Source organism: Drosophila tropicalis, unplaced genomic scaffold (assembly GCF_018151085.1).
Source record: "Drosophila tropicalis isolate 14030-0801.00 unplaced genomic scaffold, ASM1815108v1 contig_593, whole genome shotgun sequence".
Classification (NCBI taxonomy): Eukaryota; Metazoa; Arthropoda; class Insecta; order Diptera; family Drosophilidae; genus Drosophila; species Drosophila tropicalis.
This window is the reverse complement of record NW_027173070.1, coordinates 10,740,478-10,760,267: the sequence shown is the minus strand read 5'-3', so window position 1 is coordinate 10,760,267 and position 19,790 is coordinate 10,740,478. Positions and strand designations below refer to the sequence as shown.

Below are 19,790 nucleotides of genomic sequence, written 5' to 3'. Positions count from 1 at the left end.
CATCTCCTGCTGTTGGCTGGCACGTTTCCATTGTATAAATTTCAAATTAGAACCGAAACACTAACACATTACATGCCGGAGCAGACTAGGCCAGGCCAAACACACAAACACAAGCATTCGAAATGAAGAGAACCAAAGGATATATGAGAAAGCATATGGAGAGGAGAAGAGGTGAGGTTATGGTCATGGACTGCATTAGATGAAAAGTCCTTTAACACAACCGAAAAACCACACACACACAGACGACTAGTTTGTTTAGTTTTCCAGGGCTTTTGAGTGTTTTTGATGTCCTGATGTTTAGTCAGCAAAAGTTTATCCTTTTGGGAAGGGCGGCAGTGAAATGTGAGATGCAGTCAAAATCGTAGGATATCAGCGGTAATCCACTAGTGTTAAGACCAGTGAAAATCCGTTCGAGAAAAATACATGACTAAAATGTTCTCTAAATGTAATGCAATTTCCATCCGGTGGACTAATGAGTGTTTACTGGATCATAAAATGACTAAAAAATAAAAAATCAACTCGCGAATGTTGCGCCACATATTGAATTTCCGCAGTTTGGTGAACCAGAACCAGTTGCTTCAAATTTTTTTATTTCGTTTGTTTCGTTTTTTGCCTGTTGCCTATAGGGATAAAGGGATTACGGCATCAGTGTGCGCTTAGGTGCCAGCGGATGCAAAAAAAAAAAAAAAACGAAAAAGAAAAAAACGAAACATAAAATGTTAACCATAAATTATGTAAGCTTCGCTCCGCCTGCAATAAGCCAGGTTAAACTCTCAGCTCTTTCAACTGTTGCCGTCAATTAAAGGGTAGGGATGGGCAGGGATGGAAAATGCGGGGGTCACAGCTGCCGAGTGTCAGGCTGACATTGATGGCAGCATAAAAAAACCAGACGAGATTGTGTAAAGATGTTGAGATTGAGGAGCATCCACAAAAATGTAGACACCTTTGGTACTCGTTTGGAAACCTATTTGACTAAGCAAAGGACAAAAAAAAAAACCATCGACAAATAATTCCAATGAGCTGCACGCAAAGGCGATAACAAAGTTTTATATAAAACAGCTCGATATACCCTTACAGTGATCAAATTTACAAGAGTTTTGATTAAATGTGAATATGAGAACTAACTCAGAACCGTAGAAAGATCGCAGAAGGGGCTACTGTCAATGGAATCTGGAATGGCGAAGGAAATTACGACTCTCAAAAGCAGTTCACGCTTTTCTATGGGTCCTTAAAATCACAAGGCTTTATTTTGGGGGACAAAATCTGTCATTTTGGGGAAATGTTCTTGGATATCAACATTTTGTTTAGTTTAATAGATAAAGTATGATGTAGGAGGCATGTTATTTGCTCTCCCCTAGAGGACCCATCACTGCCGAGCTTGCTTGTTAATCCCACAGTTACTAGTCTGACGTTAGCCCTACAAACTATCACATATTTAAGACTCTTTCAAGTTCAAGATCCTAATCTTTCTTTGAGTGCTTTGAAATTTCATCATTTTTAACATCTTTTAAATGAGTCATATTAGTCAGTCATAATATATGGGAAAAATCAGTCTTGATAGCAAAGTATTTGCAGTTTTAGTGTGCAAAATCATTCTTGAGGAATCTCTCAGTTTCTACAGATCTTTAATTCATTACTCATGTAAAATACTAGTTAAAATATTGAAAAATTGAAAAACGAAACGACTATAAAATTTGTAACTCTTTGGTTTAATCAAAAATATCATCTAATACATTAAAGAGATCAAGATTTATTTAAAGGACGCCAACTTCTTGTTAGACATTGTAGAGACTTGCGACTGAATTCGTCACTTTAAAACTCTATTGTCCCATTTTTGTGGTCCAGCTATTATATCAGTCTTAGGCTTTTATAATATAATAAAATCCAGGATCGAATGAGTCCTTAAAACGAATTAGACACGTAAATCGTTTTTAAACTCAAATCATTTTGGAATTAGAAAATTTTGAATTGAAATGTTTCTTGCTTGATATACAGTCTCTTTCATTTGTAAAGCAGAAACTATAGAAATCCGATTACAGTAAATTTCTAGGAAACGAAAAGAAGAACAAACCTGCTGTTAACGATCTATCATATAACTATAACTTTATTTTGGATTAAGAAACTTGTCTACCTTTTATTCTCAAAAGAAAAGCTTCTTCAATCTTTTAACAAATTCTCTTACTTATTAAGAAGAGTATATAAATTTCATTATGTTTAAGCCTAACTTCCGGTTTAATCCGTTTTTGTTTGTTTTTTTTTTTTTTGCACTATCAATCAATCAATATTTAATGGTCTATTGAAGACAGCTTTCAGTGAATTTCTTGGTCTTTGTCTTCATTAAATATTGACGGCTTTCAGGAGCCAAGAAGTTCACTTTGATGACTCTTGGAAAATTCATTTTGCATTTCCATTTCAATTGTGTGTGTTTGTGTGTGTGTTTTGTGCTTCATTCAATGTTGACGTAAGGTCAAGAACCTAAAAGCTGCTAAAGAGCAACAAATAACAGAGTATGTACAGTAAATTTGGGGGGCGTCAAAAAAAAAAACCCACCAGAAGAAGGCAAATGAGGGGCGGACGTACAAAAACAAAACATGAAAAGTCGAAACTAAAACAACACCAAGAAACGATGCGTCATTTCCTCTTAAGTGAAAGGGGAGGGACGGACTAACTTTCTGGATTCGTCCTGGAAATGAAAAGGCCATTTAGGCCAAAGAATCTGCCATTAGTATTAGGAGCCAATATATACATTTACGCGCATGTATGTATATGTATGATATGTATGGGCCATAACTCATGAGTGAAATGTTTGAGCCAGGCAAACAATTGACTGACTTATTGGCATATTTTTTTCATTCTTTCTTTCTTTCGGTTAATTGCATTGGCCCCCACGAAACGATCACAAATCGATTTTATTCTGGAACTTTCTGGCGGTTAATGACATTTTTCTATGGGGCTGGCTCATATTTCTATCAACTTGTCTGTCTTTGTATGGGTTTGTGTGTGTGTGTGTGTGTGTGTGTGTCGGGTCTAAGCGTATGTGTTGCCCTTAGTTACACAGGACATCAACAACAATAAGCTTGGACATTTTAAGGGTCGCTCATGACTTTCTTCTTTCCGTTTGTGGAGGGGTCCTTTCTGTTTTTTATTTTATTAATCCTTTGTGTATTTTTAGTGGCAACCCAGTTTATTTTTACGAGTTGATTGCCATAAATTTATGCTCTTAATTTTTGTTGATTTATGCCAAGTGCAAATTGCAGAATTTACGTTTTATTTTAATTGCATTAGATCCATTACACACACACTCACACACACACATACACACATTGTGTCCGTTTATTTGTTGCTGTCAACAAGGATTTATGTCCTTACTTAGCATTAGTCACAATTTATTTTTGGTAGGTACTTCAATTATCTAAATAAAATCCTGTTTGGACTCCAGGACACAGCCAGTTTTATATATAATTCAAGACAATGATAATGGAGTTGCAGTTAAAGTCGGTTTGCAACAGTAAATTCATTAAAATTTGATTCGATTCATTGTTGTTACCCTGTAACTATGGAGTTGCTTAAGAGTATTTGACAGTAATTAAAGTTTATGTTATCGAAAAAGATAAGCTAAGATATTGACAGTACCTGAAATTTATAAAGTCAAGGAGTAATTGTATTTGCAGTTGGAATTTGTATTAGAGGAAAACTTTTCGACCCAAAGTACAGAATTTTTGCTATCGATCGTTTAGACTAAATCATATTTTGAAATAAACTGTCGATATATCAAGGCGATGTTTATATTGCCAAAAGTTGCAGTTCCACCTAGTCCAGCTGTGTTTCCTCATTTGATTGCAAGTTTTTATAAAGTTGGTTTATAGGTCAAAATCACCAGATAATCAACTTTTAGAATCAAGTCTTGAAAAAATGCTTAAAATTATGAATTTATCTGATCATTTTTACATCTTTTTCCCTTCTTCTTAAGAGTTGATCTTAAATTTCCGATAAATCGAGTAAACGATATAATCAAATTATACAAAATATAGTTAAACTCCCAAATTTTCTTCTTTAAGATTCATAATTCAAATTCAAAAAACATCATCTATGGTAACATTAGAATGTATTTAATTTTCTATTTATAGTATCAATTTGACTATTATTAGGAAAAAAAAAGCGAATAAATCTGAAGGTTCCTATTGACTTTGCCCTAATGTACACAAAATTGGGGCATAGGGTAGCCAAAAGTCAACGCCAACAATGCTTTACCACAAAAACATTTTCAATCGGTTGCCAAGGCAACTAGAGTTGGTCAGGTGTTGAGGTTTTTAAGGACACAACAAATCCTGAACAAATCATTTCGTTTGGTGTCTTGATTAAAGTTTTTCCTTTCAAGTTGATAATAGTCTTTCTATTTCCCAAGTTGCAAGTACCAATGAATTTAGGAGGTGACAAAAAGAAGAACAACTCTGTGGTTTTTCTTTCCCTTTCTGTCTGTGTCTCTCTCTCTCTTCGTCTCTCTGTGGGCGGTTGGACTTCCGTTTCCGTTCGGTTTGTTGGCCATTTGCGGTAATTGCAGTGTGTGATTTGTTTTGTGTTCTCGTTCAAATTGAAGCCAATGAAATCCAAGAGGTCTTTATTGCTTTCTCTCCCCATCCTCATGCATTTATTTACCCACTTTGAGTTTTTCCAATTTAATTAGAAATTTGAAGAAGGAATAAAGGAAGACAACGGCGATTACGTTTCCTAATTGCAGTTGGAAAGTCCATGAAAGTCCATGAAACTTGTATTGATTGACCACAGCTGCTACCAGCAATGAAAGGATGAATCAGAGTCAAGGATTCACTTGAATATTTCATTTCTAATTGGTTATTTAATACGACATTGTGTTTATAAATTGACAATCCTTTCAAATTTGCTAATTGGACTTGGAATCGTGCAGACTTTTAATTATCTTTGCGATAACTATAATAAAGAAACCTTGTTTGTTTATAATATATTTGCTTGGACTTGGAAATTTGAGTATTTCGCCAGACTTAATTACTGACCATAATTTGCAGAGTCTTTTGAGACTAAGTTAAAAAATTCAACTAGTTTTGTTTGCTTTAAACAAATGTTTTGTTTAGAATTACATGATTAAAAGTGAGCCCCCGAGATCCTTTTTCTTAGCCTAAAGGAAGATAATGGAAGTAAAATAAATCAATTTAAATATTTTTATAGCGAACTTAATAAAATTTTTATGTAAATTCACTTCAATAAGTGTCTGCAACCAATTTAAAACTAAATAGTTTAACGAAAAATTCACCAAAAATGGAAAAACTTGTGTTTTTTTTAAATATATTTTATTTATCCATTTGTTTACCTGAGAAAAGATCAAGTCAATACTAAACAGTTGATTTTTTTTAAATATTTAAACAATGAAAAACTAAATAGGAAATTTTCTCTATAAAAAAGTATTAATATTGAGGGATTTTTTAAAGTTTCAAATTTACTTAATATAATTGATATAATAATTATTTGATTTCTGATAGGAAAGTGTTTCGGATTAAGTTTTGAAAGTGTGAACAATTTTTTAAACTGGTTCAAAACTTCCTCAAGTTTTAAGTGATTTTCAAGGGTTGAATAATTCCAAGAAAAACTGAATTATCTTTATTTCCTCTATATAGTTCCTTTATTTAAGTAATAAACATTAACAAATCGATTTAAGTATTATCTTGATATGGCGAAATCCTTAGAAGAAAGAAGTTCCCTTCTTCACTTCTTATACAAACATTTTTTGTTTAACCAAACTTTTAAAATTCGTTAATAATTTACCCAATCAAAGAAAAATACTGTCACACAGTGTAATTACTTTGACTGTTAGATAAATAAAGAACATTTTGGGATAAAGTTTTTTACTTTATCAACGAACTTAATTGCTTTATTTTGCCCACTAAAGTGGTCAGTTATTGCAGGAGTATTTAATTGATTATTGCCAACTAATTAATGTTAAAAATAAGTATCATCCACATTTGTTTGTGTACCGATTAAATTTCAATTAAAAATATTTCCTTTTTTCAATATTTATGTATTTGCTTTCAGTTTCATTTTGTGTTAGATAACTTTTAATTATTACATATCAATTTTGATTCACATTCACTTTGTTGTTGTTGTTGTTGTTGGGACCTACCTGTTGTTCCATTTTTTGATTACGACTGCTAATTGCGGACATTTTTGCAGTTGCTGTCGGCTTGTCGAATTGTTTCTCTGTCTTCTTGTAATAGATAAAACAAAAGTACTATCTACAAAAAAAAAAACTAGTAATTTGTAGCTTTTGTTTTGAGATTTTTTGTTGTTTTCACTCAATGAACTAGAAGAACATTGCAGAAATGTATGCAGAAAATTATGCTGGCAGCTGCTGCAGCAATGTTTTGTTTTCTTTATGTTCTTATTTTGCTTGTTATTTTGAATGGCAGGAACGAGCCACGGAATGCATCTGGCAGGGGAGAGACAGGCAGACACACACACCTGGTTATGGTTGTGGGTCTTGGGATCGTGAACCGGTGATCTGAGGGGTGCAAACAGCCGACGGAACGGGGAAAGGCACACAAGAGGACAGAGGGAGCAAATAACGAGAGAACTCTCTCGAGAGAGCCTCTGTGAGATAAGGATGAGGGAAAGAGGGTGCGATCAGTTTGCTATCGGTTTGTTTGTTTCTATCTCTTTGGCAATTTCTGTAGATTTCACTTTTAAAGAGGGTCGTTGCTTCCGTTTATTTATTGCACAAGAATTTTATTTATTTTCTTTGGTCATTTGTTTGGAGAAAACTTTCTGGCTTATTTATTTGAAGTAAATAAATTTTTGGCGCGTCTTTCTTTTTGTAAATGGGCTCTAGGCGACGAACTGTGGCACTCTTAACCCGGTCATGTCCGTAGGCACGCGAGTCAAAACAAGAACTGAACTGAAGGGTAAGACCAACGATTTGCATGAAACATTATGGAATCGAAACACCGGAAACCCGAACGACCGAATGTCCTCATCGGCGTCGACAACGGCTGCAGTTGTCGTCCTTTAAGAGCAAAGCGAATGCCCTCTCTTCGCTTTAGACTCTCTTTGGGTTTGTTGTTCCTATTCCTTTTGTAGTCCTGACAGATGTGCAGCTGTCCGCGTGGCTTGACTCTTGGATTTATATATATTTAGGTTGCCGCGTAACGTCACGCATTTACTTTGGAAATGAGAATCAGGATAAAGGAATTTTACTTTGTTTTTTGTTTTATTAGGATTAATTTGTTGTTTATTAAACTTATACTTAGTCTAAAAATTAAATAACAAAATAAATACAATTAAAAGGTAAATCAAAATCCCTGATAAACTCTTATGATCAAGCAAATTACACTGCACTACAAAGTATTTAGTTTCATCTGTTCAAAGAAATATAGAAAATTGAAAAAATTATCAATAACTTTTAAAGAATTTGGAAAATAGGATAAGAATTCGACATAATTTTTAAACATTTTTTTAGCTTTTGAAATTTGTTTAATTTGCAAAATATTTACTTTCGTTAGTTGAAACACATTTAAAAATCTAAAAAGTTATCGATAACGTTTTTGAATTGGCATCAGATTTCGAAAATGTCAAATTTTGACTAAGTTTTCCAGAACTTCATCCATAATTACGAAATAATAACATGATAACTTTTGATATTTAAGAAATTTTCTCAACTTTTTATATCCTCAATTTTTACTGTCTCTAATTAAAGGCAAATTCAAAAATTTAAAAAGAAAAACCACAACTACCAGAGTTTTCTTCAGTTTCTCTTATTTTCTAATCAAATTTTGTAAACTTTTTGCTTAAATTGAAACATTTTCTAGAGTCACTTTATATTGGATAAGGGGAAATCAAACTTTTTGATTAACCTTTTTTAGAATTCTTTGCTTAATGTTAAGTCGTAAATTCGATATTTTTGAAAAATGTCTGTTGTCATTTATGAAATTGCCTTAGGCTAAGATACACATATTCTATAGAACTCAGGTTTGAAGGACTCTCTCTGCATTTAGAAGAAACGATGCTTCTTCTTTTTCTTAGTGTTTTCTTCTTCCACAGGAGGATCGGGTGTACGTCGGGGAAGTAAGGGTGGCGGACTTGAGTCCTGTAGACCGCCACCATTAGTATCTGCTGGAGATAATGGACGGGGAGTTCTTAAGATAGATGTTAAAGGTGGCGCAGGTGCTGTGGTTGGTGTCGACTCTTGGCCATCCTCCTCGATGCGTCCCAGACGTGAGCCATGAACCGATGCCATCTCTGATGGTGTTTTTATTTGAGAACCGTTCTCATCACCATACTCACTGGCCATGTTCATGCCAATGGTGGCTCCAACTTTGGCACTGGCACGTTTGAAGTGATCACTTAACTTGATCTGAACCACATTGATGAACATGGAAGTTAGAGCTAGGCCAAAGATCAAATAGATCATGCTGACCATGACATAGAAGGGATTACTTGGCACTAGATCACCAAAGCCAATGGTAGACATAGATATAAACACATAGTAGAAGGCATCCAGATAGGTCCAATCGGGTTCAACGAGGGTATAACCCACTGTGCCCAGAAGGATGTATGAGATAAGCAGAAGTGAAGCCACCGAAACTGGCAAATTGAATTCATCGTCAACCTCAAAAGTCTCTGGGTAGGGGGAAGTTGGTGTCTCTGGATGGGAAGTACCCATGGATTTATTAGCATCATGCTGGGACTCCACATCTGTGCTGTCTTCCTCAGTTTTGCCAAAGAACATGCTTGGTCTTCGTATGGCCATGTCATAGACCGTATTGAATCCTGTCATGGCATCTCGTATTTGTTGTTGTTTTCGTATCCTGCGGCAGGATCTCGTGTAATAAACACGTCTCACATAGGCCCAAAGGAACTTAACGCTGCGTGTAAAAAGTTTACCCAAATCGGCCAAGACAATTAAAAACATGGGAATACCAATAATGGCATAGATAACAGTTAAGGATCTACCGAGATCTGTCTTGGGTGTTATGTGACCGTAACCTGGAAGTAAAAGAAAAGGAACAAAATCAAAGATTAGTCATAATCTCTAGGCAAAGGTATAGTTCTACCTATGGTGGTGATTACAGTCCAACAATAGATAAAACAATTCACAAAATTCCATGACTTTTGCCCAGGAAATCTTCTCAGACCCAATTCGGCCAATGTATTGAGTTCATCCTCAAATTTACGCAATTTCTGACGTGCCAATGATTTCCAGTCATCCTCTCTAACAAAGATGAATGAAAAATTATACAAGATGGGGAAAGTTTATATCAGAAACTACCTCATATTATGACTAAAGTCCCAGAGATTATCAATGAAATCACGTTTCACTTTGCGCACTTCACATTTATAGATATTCTCGGACATGCCCTCGGTATAGCGAAACATTAGACCACCGAAACCCAAAATCAAGGCCAAGCAAATGCAATGACCAATGCATTTATTACGTTGATTACGCATCTCCTCCATTCTTTTTGGGTAATCCAGTTTCAAGCGACGCCATTCATGACGTGCCTCCAAACGCAATTGATAGAAAAAAATTCTCGACAGCAATTTTTTGGGTTCAGTCTCGAGCACTTCATTCAGTGTGGGTGAAGGAGCCCTAACCACTTTTTGCTTGGTCTTGAAAAGCTGTCGTATACGTTCAAAAAAGGATACTTTGGGAGCAACTTCAGTGATTGATGTGGGGGAATTCTCTTCTTTTGTTTCTTCAGCAAGTTTTTCGGATGGCATTTGATTTTCAGTGGAGGTCTCTGTGGTTTCAACTTCTTTTTTCGCCTCGACCGAAGGTCTTTCCAAACTGCTGGCTCTTTTGGCTTTTACGGGTCGCTCTAGACTAGAACTACGCTTGGTTTCCACTGATTTGTTGGACTTTTCTATCTCGGCGAGACGTAGACTATTACTACGCCGAAGACCTTCTATGTTGAGATTCTGAGCTGCTAGAGCTGCCTCTGCCTTGGCTGCTCTTTCGGCTGCCTCCATATACTTGAGCATTAGTTCCTGCCTTTGTTGCGCTTCATTGGAACGTGGTCGTGGCGTGGATTCTTTGGTTTCGCCAATCTCTACGTATTCCTGCTTACGACTAAGTGGTTGTGATCCCGGTTGATCAAGTTGTTGCTGTTGGGCACGTTTTTCTGGCGTCTTGGAACGCCGTTGTGGTCGTACAGGCGATAAGGAATTATTACGACTCACTGAACTACGTTCAGGTGTTTTGGTAGTAACTTGTGGTGGTGGCGGCGCTGCTGCTGCTGCTGTTGGTGGTGGTGGTGGAGCACCACGGATGGGAGCTGCTACATAACGTCTTGTGTGGTATTCCTCATTGGTATCCGCATCGGAAGAGCTAAATTGCGTTGAGGATTCATCATAGCCGCCGCTATTACGATTGCGTTGCCGCACTTTGGGTGCCTCATGACGATGCAAACGCAAACTATGCACCAGACGACGACGTTCCTCATCGTCCTGGGGCAATTGTATGCGATCACTCAATTTGCGATAGTTTTGCAGCAAACGTTTTCGCTCCTCATGATCCAATTGCTGGCGATAACGCATCTTATGATCTCGTTTCTCTCGCTCAAACAAACGTTTCTCATTCTCGAAACGTCGTCGCTCATCCTCGAAACGTTGTAGATTCTGTTCCAGACGATTCAAGGGATCCCTAAGGTTCTGAGTCTGATTTGTTGGCCCATAACTACTGGCTGTGGTCAGTTCACTTTCACTCGACTCATCTTTGTGACGTGGCGAGGATAAACTGCGATGTTTAATCAAATGATGGGCATCCGGACTGCTTAGTTTCTCAGCCTCACGTGGCTGGGATTGACTGCGAGCTGATGAGGTGGCAAAAGTTTTGTCACGTTTCCTCAAGATTTTACTTTCATGAGCGGTCAAAGTGCCCGGTGGACGTATCTGCATGCGTATCATCTGAGGTGAGGGATCCGGATCGGGTCGTATACTATGATCCACTTCATCCACATTGCTCACTGGAGTTTGTTCGCGTTGATGACGTCGTCGTCTATGTCGTTGGCTTTGATGTGCCTGCTGCTGCTGCTCCATTCTGTCCAGTCTTTGTCTATATCACACTTTTTTCTTTCTATATCTAGTCTGCTCTAATTTGATTTTGCTTTAATTTTTTCTTTCTTTTTTGGCTACTCGTGGCATCTATTTATAACAAGGCATTCATATTTTTTCGCTCTCTTCTTTCAACACAAATTGAAAGAAATGTAATTATATCACTTTTCGAGTGCAATTTTTCTTTTTATAGTAAGTATTTTTGTGTCTGTTTTCAATATTTAAGAACTTTATTTTGCCCATCGAGTTAAGCGTCAGGGCAATATGTTTTCAATATTTCTGTAATTTGAGGTCTCTAAATATGCACATAGATATATATACAATTTGTATATATCTATAGATATATGTCCAGAACACGAATAGAACTTTGTCTGCTTATTCACTGCTCGTCGTCTAGTCGCAAACTGAGCAACCGTGAGAGACTAAAAATCAAAAATATTCAACAAAAATGAATTTTTGTTGTCTATAATTTTCTAAAAACAGCTGTTTTTTTTCGTTTTGTGGAAGAGACAAAACATAATATAGAAAACATAAACGTTAAATTTCACCCTGTTGAATATTTACAGACGACACTGTAGACCAAAAGCTTTAAGCTATAACCATTGTGAAACTTTAGGCTTTTACAAGCTTTTTTTGAAATTTAAAAACGTTAAACTAGAATGTTATGTTAAAATGGAACTTAGTTCTGTCTTATCTAAGAATACTCTTGAGTCAGGTTTATATTTATTATTAAAACATTCTATTTCGTTATATTCTTAATCTCAGAAAATGGCTTAAAAGCAATTTTATCCCTTTTCATGCTGACCAAGTTTCTAAATCTTATGTATTTGTAAGATTTTTTGACTTCGGTTATTTACTAAACATTGAGTCTTGACAAACTTCAAAAGAGGGCGAAACCCAGTCAAATTTATAATTAGGACTTCCATGGGTATTTACTGTTTCAATTAGTAACCTGTTATAAAGTTCATAAATCTCTTCAAAACATTGTCAAATCACCGAGCTAATACTTCTTAAGTTTTCAATAATTCTTTAAGCACAATCTTTAGATTTCTTAATTATATCCAATAATGGTTGAAACTAGTTAAAAACTCTTTTTCATATTTGTTTATACCCTTGCAAAAAGGGTATATTAATTTTGGTCAGAAGTGTGCAACGCATTGAACGAAGCATCTCCTACCATACAAAGTATATATATTCTTGATCAGCACGACGAGACGAGTTCAAATAGCCATATCCGTCCGTCCGTCCGTCCGTCCGTCCGTCCGTCTGGATCAACGCAAACTCCTCCTAGACCGTAAGAGCTACATAGCTTGAATTTTGCACCTAGGCTTGTATATACTGCAGGGGTTGTATATCTCGGATTCAGCCGGATCGGACCACTATATCATATAGCTCCCATACAAACCCCAAAGTCACGAACAGTGACTTTTCTCAATAACTTCTTTATTTTCTGTGCTATTATCGTGATATTAGAGAGTTTATTACGCTTATAAACGACTGTGCCAAATTTGATCAAGATCGGTTGACTATATCATATAGCCCCATAGGAACGATCGGGCGAAAACAGTGACTATGATCAATATCTTATTTCCTATGATTGTAGGCCATTCTTTCGCAAACATAAGCCTTTTTAGATAAAACGTTCTTCCACATTGATGGCTAATAGGTAAGGAAAGAGTTACCAATAAAGTTGCAAGGGTATACAAACTTTGACGCGGTCGAAGTTAGCCCCGGCCCTCTGGTTTTTAATTGGTCTCAGTTATATTGAAAACTTTTATTAAAATCAAAGAACTAACAAGTAAATTTATATAACTTTTTGTTTTCTATCGTCCTACTGTGATTTAAGTGAGACCCTTTCATTGAAAATTAAGTTTTCACGAGGCGATAACTTATTTGATTTTGTATTCAGATAATATCAAGTTAGAATTGTAAAAGGGGGAAATCTTCTAAGTTTCTTTCAGTTTTATGCCAAATATTATTGAAATGTAGGTTAATTTCTGAGTTTAACATTTTGTGAATTTTCTTTATTGCTTCTTCATGAAACCAGAAAGTGGCATTTAATAGAAAAATCTTTAAAATTAATTCACTTATTCTTAAAATTTTGTTGAAATTCAAAAAATTGTTGTTTACATTGCACGGAATATGGTTGACTTAAGTTTCCTTCCGTTGGATTTCAATTTTGTTTTTGTTTCTGAAATAAAGTCTCTGCATAATTTGTTGTTGCCTTAAATAAAAATTGTATCCAAAATTATTTGCATCATTGGAAATTATTTCGTGTTAAAATTGAATTTTAATGACGTCATGGAACATGATTTTCGCCACTTGAATTTTTCAAATAAATTGAATTTGCTGTTAATTTCAGCAGATACATTTCACGCACAACATCCTTCTCCCCTTCCTCATCCGCCCCTATCGCCACCCCACAAACTTTTTAACCTTCCCCCGTATCAACATTATACACCTACCCCTCCCCCATCCCATCCCATTTCATATGATGACGATATTGTATTTGTTTTTATGGAATTTCGCAGTGATTCCCAACTTTGTTTATATTTATCGACAAAAATTCATTCAACATTTTCAGAAACAAAAAAAAAGAACTGCTTGCTATTTGGATTTTCCATTCTGGGCATGCACAATAATTGGAATTAACCGTAAATTGATATTATTATGGCCATAATCCTTTCATTTCCAATTTCTCCAACGTGTGCCTCGGGGCGTATGAGCAATAATTCAGATTTTACACTCTATCTTTTTTTACGACTCGACTCGATATGAAAATGAAAACGAATATTTTACTGCCTGCCGTTTAATTGATTTCAATGGTCTGAGAACTTTTGGAACAAATATTGTGCCAAGTTTTTATGAAAGTACCCAAATCCGACTACGTATCCGATGCGGCTGCGAGTACACTTGGTATCTATTTTTATAACATCTTCCATTTTCGAAAAAAAAAAAAAAAAAACTAAAAATATACAAATGTTCTAAATTTTGACGACTTGATTGCACTCAGTCAGAGTACGGACCATATCGACGCATATTATCACACATCAACACTCACTCAATGTCGTGTGCTCTGGCCGTAAACAGAAATTTACAATTCTGTTTACATGATTTGTGATCAAATATTCTATCATAGTATATGACTTTATATATGTATTTATACATACGTATGTTTGTATGAGTTTTCATTTTACTTTCAAATTTTCGTTGTCATTTTCAGGTTGACCAAAAACAAAATTGTTGGCAAACTGTGTTAATTGCTTTTGCAAGTACCTTATTTTTTTGTAGTATTTTTGGAAACATCTTAAACAAAATTTCATGAATTGCGAAGTTTGTATACTCTTTTTGTTATCATCTATTTTTATTGGGGACACCTTTTGCATCTTATAAGGGAAGTATGTTACTTAATGTACATAATCCACAAGCCCTAGTGATTGATGTATTGACCCATTTATCCTTGTGTACTTCTCTTTTAGTATTTACAACTCAGTAGAAAGATTGCTCATCGTTTATCTCCAATGGAGCTTTGTACTTTGCAGTATTGTTTAACCCTGGGAAATAACATCACCTTCGTTGAGGCTTGATATCGATAACAAAAGGATAATAGTTTGCATAGTTTTCCTTTAAGACAATGTTAAAAACTTTTAAAGTAAAAGCGTAAATGGCAAACATAAAACGATCATGAATTCAAGTCTTAAGGATCTCTCTCCACCATAATCATTCATTCTTTTCTTGAATTTAACTAATTTTACCACTTTTTTACCACAAAATTACTCTACGGTTAGTAAAATAAATAAGTTTATTCGAGTAATAATCAAATGCTTAGTATATATATAATAGAGGAACAATTTTGAAGCCTGGCAGTTGCCAAGTAGTTACTTAAACTCAACCAAACTGATTCGATAAATTTCGAGTTTTGTTCAAGCTCGACCAAAGTGATTCAATGAGTTTAGAGTTTTGCATTTAGCGACTCCTTAAATATACATACATACATTTAATCACTGTTTCCATAGTAGCCCACTACTAATTATTCCTCTATTAACAGTTCCCTAATTATTCATCGATTCGTTATCCTTGCTCTGACAGTAATCAAAGTATCTATTTATTTCTAACGTTTTCTGGTACTCGAACTCGTAAACTTTTGAAGAAACTTTTCCTGATTTCATTTCTATTGTTCCTCTCAAATCTATTCTAACCAATTAACATTGGCAAACAAAAATTCCTTTAAATAAGTTAGAGATTCATATAACTATAAATAAGATGATCATTAAAAGTCGTCAAGGAATTAGAAATAATACATTTATAATTAGATGATTTTTCAATAAAGTTTAATAACACAAACTATCTTGATATATCATATTGCTAAGGTCTTAAAGGATAATGAACATAACCCTCATTTAAGTCATAAATTCAATCGATTCAATTAAAAGTCAAAAATGGATTTATGCAGCTAAAAAATAACGAAAGGTAAAAGCATCATGTATGACGAAAAATCTATTTATACCGATATATATGTAGGTATATAGATATATGTATGTATATCAGTCAGTTTAACAGTCATTAGGCAACAAACCACAAACAAATAAAGAAATCGTCTACATAAATCTCAAACCGTGAATATCCATAAAATGATTTGTAAAAGAATTTATAAGATTTAATCTCTCTGGCTTCGGTTCGAAGATTTTTCTTTTATTATTTTCGTGGCATATTTATGTGTCACAAATTAAAGCAAAAACAACAAAACAGGAATTATATTAATAAGACAATTTTCATTAAGAGCGTGTTGAATGGGTTTACGGAATTTCGCAGAATTTCCATTGGTCTTCTTCTCTTATTTTGTTCGTTAAGGTGTTTGCACTGGCATAATATTTGTTTCGAGAAATTCTTAATTAAGTATAATGACAATTTTCCAAAGAATTTATGTTAAAAAATGGGCCTCTCTTCCGTCACCACAGAAAAAAATTGAATTTTTTTCTTCTCATGAAGTGTCAACCAAATAGAAAACGAAATGCGGGCAGAGACAAAACTATTTCAAACTTTTTGTGTCACAAAAACAGAAATATATCTATGATATAAATATATATTAATAAATAGTCACAGTCTCTACGTCGAGTGTCATGTGTGTGTGTGGGTGTGGGTGTATTTGCACTAGAATGAACCCCGCCAAATGGAATGGTACTTACCTATCGTCGTGTAGATGGTACAACTATAGACCATGGCATTCCAAAATGACCAGGGATTCTTTTTCAAGATGTCTTCGTCCTCTGTCAGACCTGAACGTAAAAGTGATTCCACCACCGATTGATGGCTATTCATGATACGCAAAACTTTGCTGTCAAAATCGGTTCGTGATAACTAAAAGATAACATATTGATAAAGAAATAGAGAGAGAGAGAGAGAGAGAGAGAGGTTAACTACATTTGTTCACTTACCGTATCCAGAAGTGGATCTTTTGTCATATCACGCATTTCATTAAAAAATTGCTTCTGTTTGCCTTGCAAATCAATTACTTCCAATTTCCCTGTACGACCTGTAAAATTTATTAAGAATATACAAAATTATTATATTGTCGAATATTTTAAAATTGTGCTTGAACGATTGAGAAGCTTTCGGTTTTCAAACGATGTTAAAACGTTTTCTTGTTTTTCAGTGGCGGATCTAGTGCATCATTTCTGGTGAGGGAAATCGGATATTGGCTATTGGAAATCAAAATTTGGCCAGTTTCATTTATAAAATCTAGAATTTGACAAGGGAAATTTCGGTTTTTCCTTACATTAGATATCCTAAGAAACAATCGCATGTGCCAGGTTTGACGTTTGAATGTCTTGTTGTCAAGTTTTTAACCTAGTTGATAAGACTGAGATAAATGACTGATCCTCTACTGAGTTTTTATCACATATTAATTGATGTATATGTAATTTGAATATGTATAAAGACTTTCCCTAATCCCAAAAATATTTCAGAATTCCCCATTCGATTGGGGCATTAAATAAAAATGTATTTTATTTCGGCCTTGACCGACCTTATGCAATTATCACAGTATGTGGTAAAATTGGCAATGGTGCCAAAAATAAATTTCCAGTGTTTTCATTTAGGCCGTAAATCATAAGGATTTGCTGCCACTTGGAGGAAAAGGAAACACATATCGCAGAGCATTCTCATAATAAACAGCTTAACTCTTCTCATTCTGAATTGATCTGCTGTGATTCTAGCGAAAAGCGATGATGATGCTTCTGCTGATGTTAATGATGATGATGATGATGGCCTCTTTCCTTGTCGAACATGTTAATCATCAGCATGTCATATGTCTAAATTGTTTATACTAGATAGTCTCTTGCTCTGTGAATCATTCGAATTCAATTTGTTTCATTCACCTGTTCAACAGACTTTTCGACTGGGAAAAAGAAAAGGCATCGAATTGACTTTAATTCACAAAAGATCTGTTGTTGTTATTTTATCTCTTTAATTTTTGTTTCTGTTTGGTTAAAATTTTGTTATTTCTGGTGTTTAATGGTTTTCCAAACAAATTTACCAAAGATCAACAAATATTATACTGTTTTTTAATGGCATTTTATTTTATGATTTCTTCAACTTCCGCAACAGTTTAATCCAATCATCATCCCATTCATTCATTCACTCACTTTACTCACCTTCGATTGTCTGAAATATTAGAGCACCACCCACACTATAAAGGCCCAGGACAAAGAGAAGGAACATGTGAGTGAACCATCTTTTGGACCATGTACTAAATTTATTATACAGTCCATAGGTGAACTTCTCGCCAAAACTCATGCCGGATTTGGTGAGATCTAGAAAGCCTTCATAACCCTTGGTCATGAAATTACCAGAACCAAAAGGATTGGCCACTGGTGGCCAATAAGGACCCTGATTCTGTTGCTGTGAGCTTGTGTAATTCGTCTGCGCCGTATACGGTGGCTGGGCACTTGGAGGCATAGAGGAATTGCCTCCACCCATGGTGGGGGTTATATTGTGTATATTTATCCTTGGCGGACGATTCGCTCTCCTCGATGGAGGCGGTGTACTGGGCGTGGGTGTTTGATTCAACGACATGGCTTAGCTTTGTATACGTTTCGGCGAGTTATGTATATTTTTTTTATATAGATTTTTTTTGGTTTTTTGTCTTTTAAGCACTCATGTTAAGAGATTAGTTTTCACACACACACACTTTAACCATTTAGTTCTTAGATATTTGTTTTTTGCGTATTTCTATATCTGTATTATTATTTTTAAAAATCATAAGTATTTTCGCCAACCGCCGGCACCGCCGTCGACAAGTTAGTTTATCGTGTTTATATATATATAAATATATTTTGTTATTTTTTGAGATTTCTTTTCTTTTTTTTTTTTTTTGCTTCCGTCCGTCGCGTTCTTGATTTGAATGCGAACTGAAGCGCAGGCATTTGGCCAACCTCCGCAGCAGCATTGTCGCTCTGTCTCCACATAGACGAATCTCCGGGAAACACACTCTGAGAAACAAGAAAGCGAAACGAACGCCAACCAGCCAGCCAGCCAATGACGACATCAACTCATGAGCTCACACATTCGGCTATATAGTAGTAGTATCTGTTATATACGCTATATAAACACGATTTGCCATTTTGTGTGAAAGGAAATGTCGACTTAACACAAATGATGTTGACGACGACGATGATGATAATGATGTTGATGATGACCGAACTTCATTTAGTTGCTGGCCAATTATTAAATAATTATAAAATGAGGTAGTCCCTACAATATTTTACTTTTTTAGTTATTAACACGCATTTTGTATATGATTTTTGTTTTTTTTTTTCGGTATTTATACAAATGTTTTTCTTATATTCTCTCTCCCACCAACAGTCACAAAACATTTGCTGTTCTGCGTCTTGACATTAATGAATTTCAGAATTATCTCAACCATAATTTATCATTTTATTCTCGTGAAAAAAAAAAAAACGAAAACCCAAAACAAGTTTCTCATCTACAGATAAATTCGAATGGTTCATAGACCCGAACCCTTCTTCTTTGGCTTTCGCAGAAATCTAAGTTGGCTCATTCATTTGGACCAATCAACAATATTTCGAGAGAATTTTAAGTTTCTTCTAATTTTAAGATATTACATAGAAATTGTATCAGCATTTCAGGGTTCGTTTCTGTGTTTTTGTGTTTTATATTTAATCAAATTCTTCATATCCAAAACGAACATGTTTAAGTTTCGATTAAATTCAATTTATTTTGCCAAAAATGTCACCCTGTTTGAAAGAGAAAGTCTATGAATTTCAGTTCTCTTATTAAAAAATTAAACAAAAGGCCACACTTTAAAATTTGTCAAACAATAATGACAGAACTTCCTTCACCTTAGATAATTAAGACAAGTTCTTAGAGGTCGTATAGAGAGGTAAGTAGATCACGATCATGTTGTTAAGAGGTTAGTAGATCACAAATGATCATGATCATTCATCCTCTTGATGATCCAAAGTGCTGACTAATTCTATTTCTAGACAAACTTGGACATTTTGTTAAAATTTGCGTTTGACATTTTTGCGTCAGTTTTTGAGAGGCGCCATATACTAAAAAGTAAATTCTAAATAAAGAAAATCTTATCAGACATTTTTGAAAATGTCAAAACAAAATGAAGTTTTTCATTCCCATTTTTCAATTCTATTTTTATAACCATGCCAAGAGGTTATATTAATTTTGTTCTAACAAAG

General features: G+C 34.9%; 2 protein-coding genes across 3 annotated transcripts in view; both read right to left on the bottom strand.

The window, feature by feature from the left end:
* The window catches only part of ktub (Tub domain-containing protein ktub), a 34,683-nt gene extending 28,312 nt beyond the window's left edge, over positions 1 to 6,371 (bottom strand). The window contains exon 1 of the mRNA XM_068290090.1: positions 6,152 to 6,371. Within this exon, the coding sequence (XP_068146191.1) occupies positions 6,152 to 6,193 (42 nt within the window). The 5' untranslated portion in view covers positions 6,194 to 6,371. The remainder of the gene's footprint in view (positions 1 to 6,151) is intronic.
* Positions 6,372 to 7,656: 1,285 nt separating this feature from the next.
* Positions 7,657 to 18,482, bottom strand: LOC137576449 (TWiK family of potassium channels protein 18). Of its 2 annotated transcripts, XM_068289574.1 has the most exons (4): positions 17,730 to 18,482; positions 16,512 to 16,609; positions 16,263 to 16,434; positions 7,657 to 9,009 (listed from the first exon to the last, which is right to left on the bottom strand). In XM_068289574.1, the coding sequence occupies exons 1-4, from the start codon at positions 18,148 to 18,150 to the stop codon at positions 8,015 to 8,017; spliced, it is 1,686 nt and encodes a 561-aa protein (XP_068145675.1). In that variant the 5' UTR covers positions 18,151 to 18,482; the 3' UTR covers positions 7,657 to 8,014. The 2 variants fall into 2 exon arrangements, with proteins under 2 accessions (XP_068145675.1, XP_068145674.1); XM_068289573.1 differs by lacking the exons at positions 16,263 to 16,434; positions 16,512 to 16,609; positions 17,730 to 18,482 and adding exons at positions 9,078 to 9,235; positions 9,293 to 11,463.
* Positions 18,483 to 19,790: the final 1,308 nt, after the last annotated feature.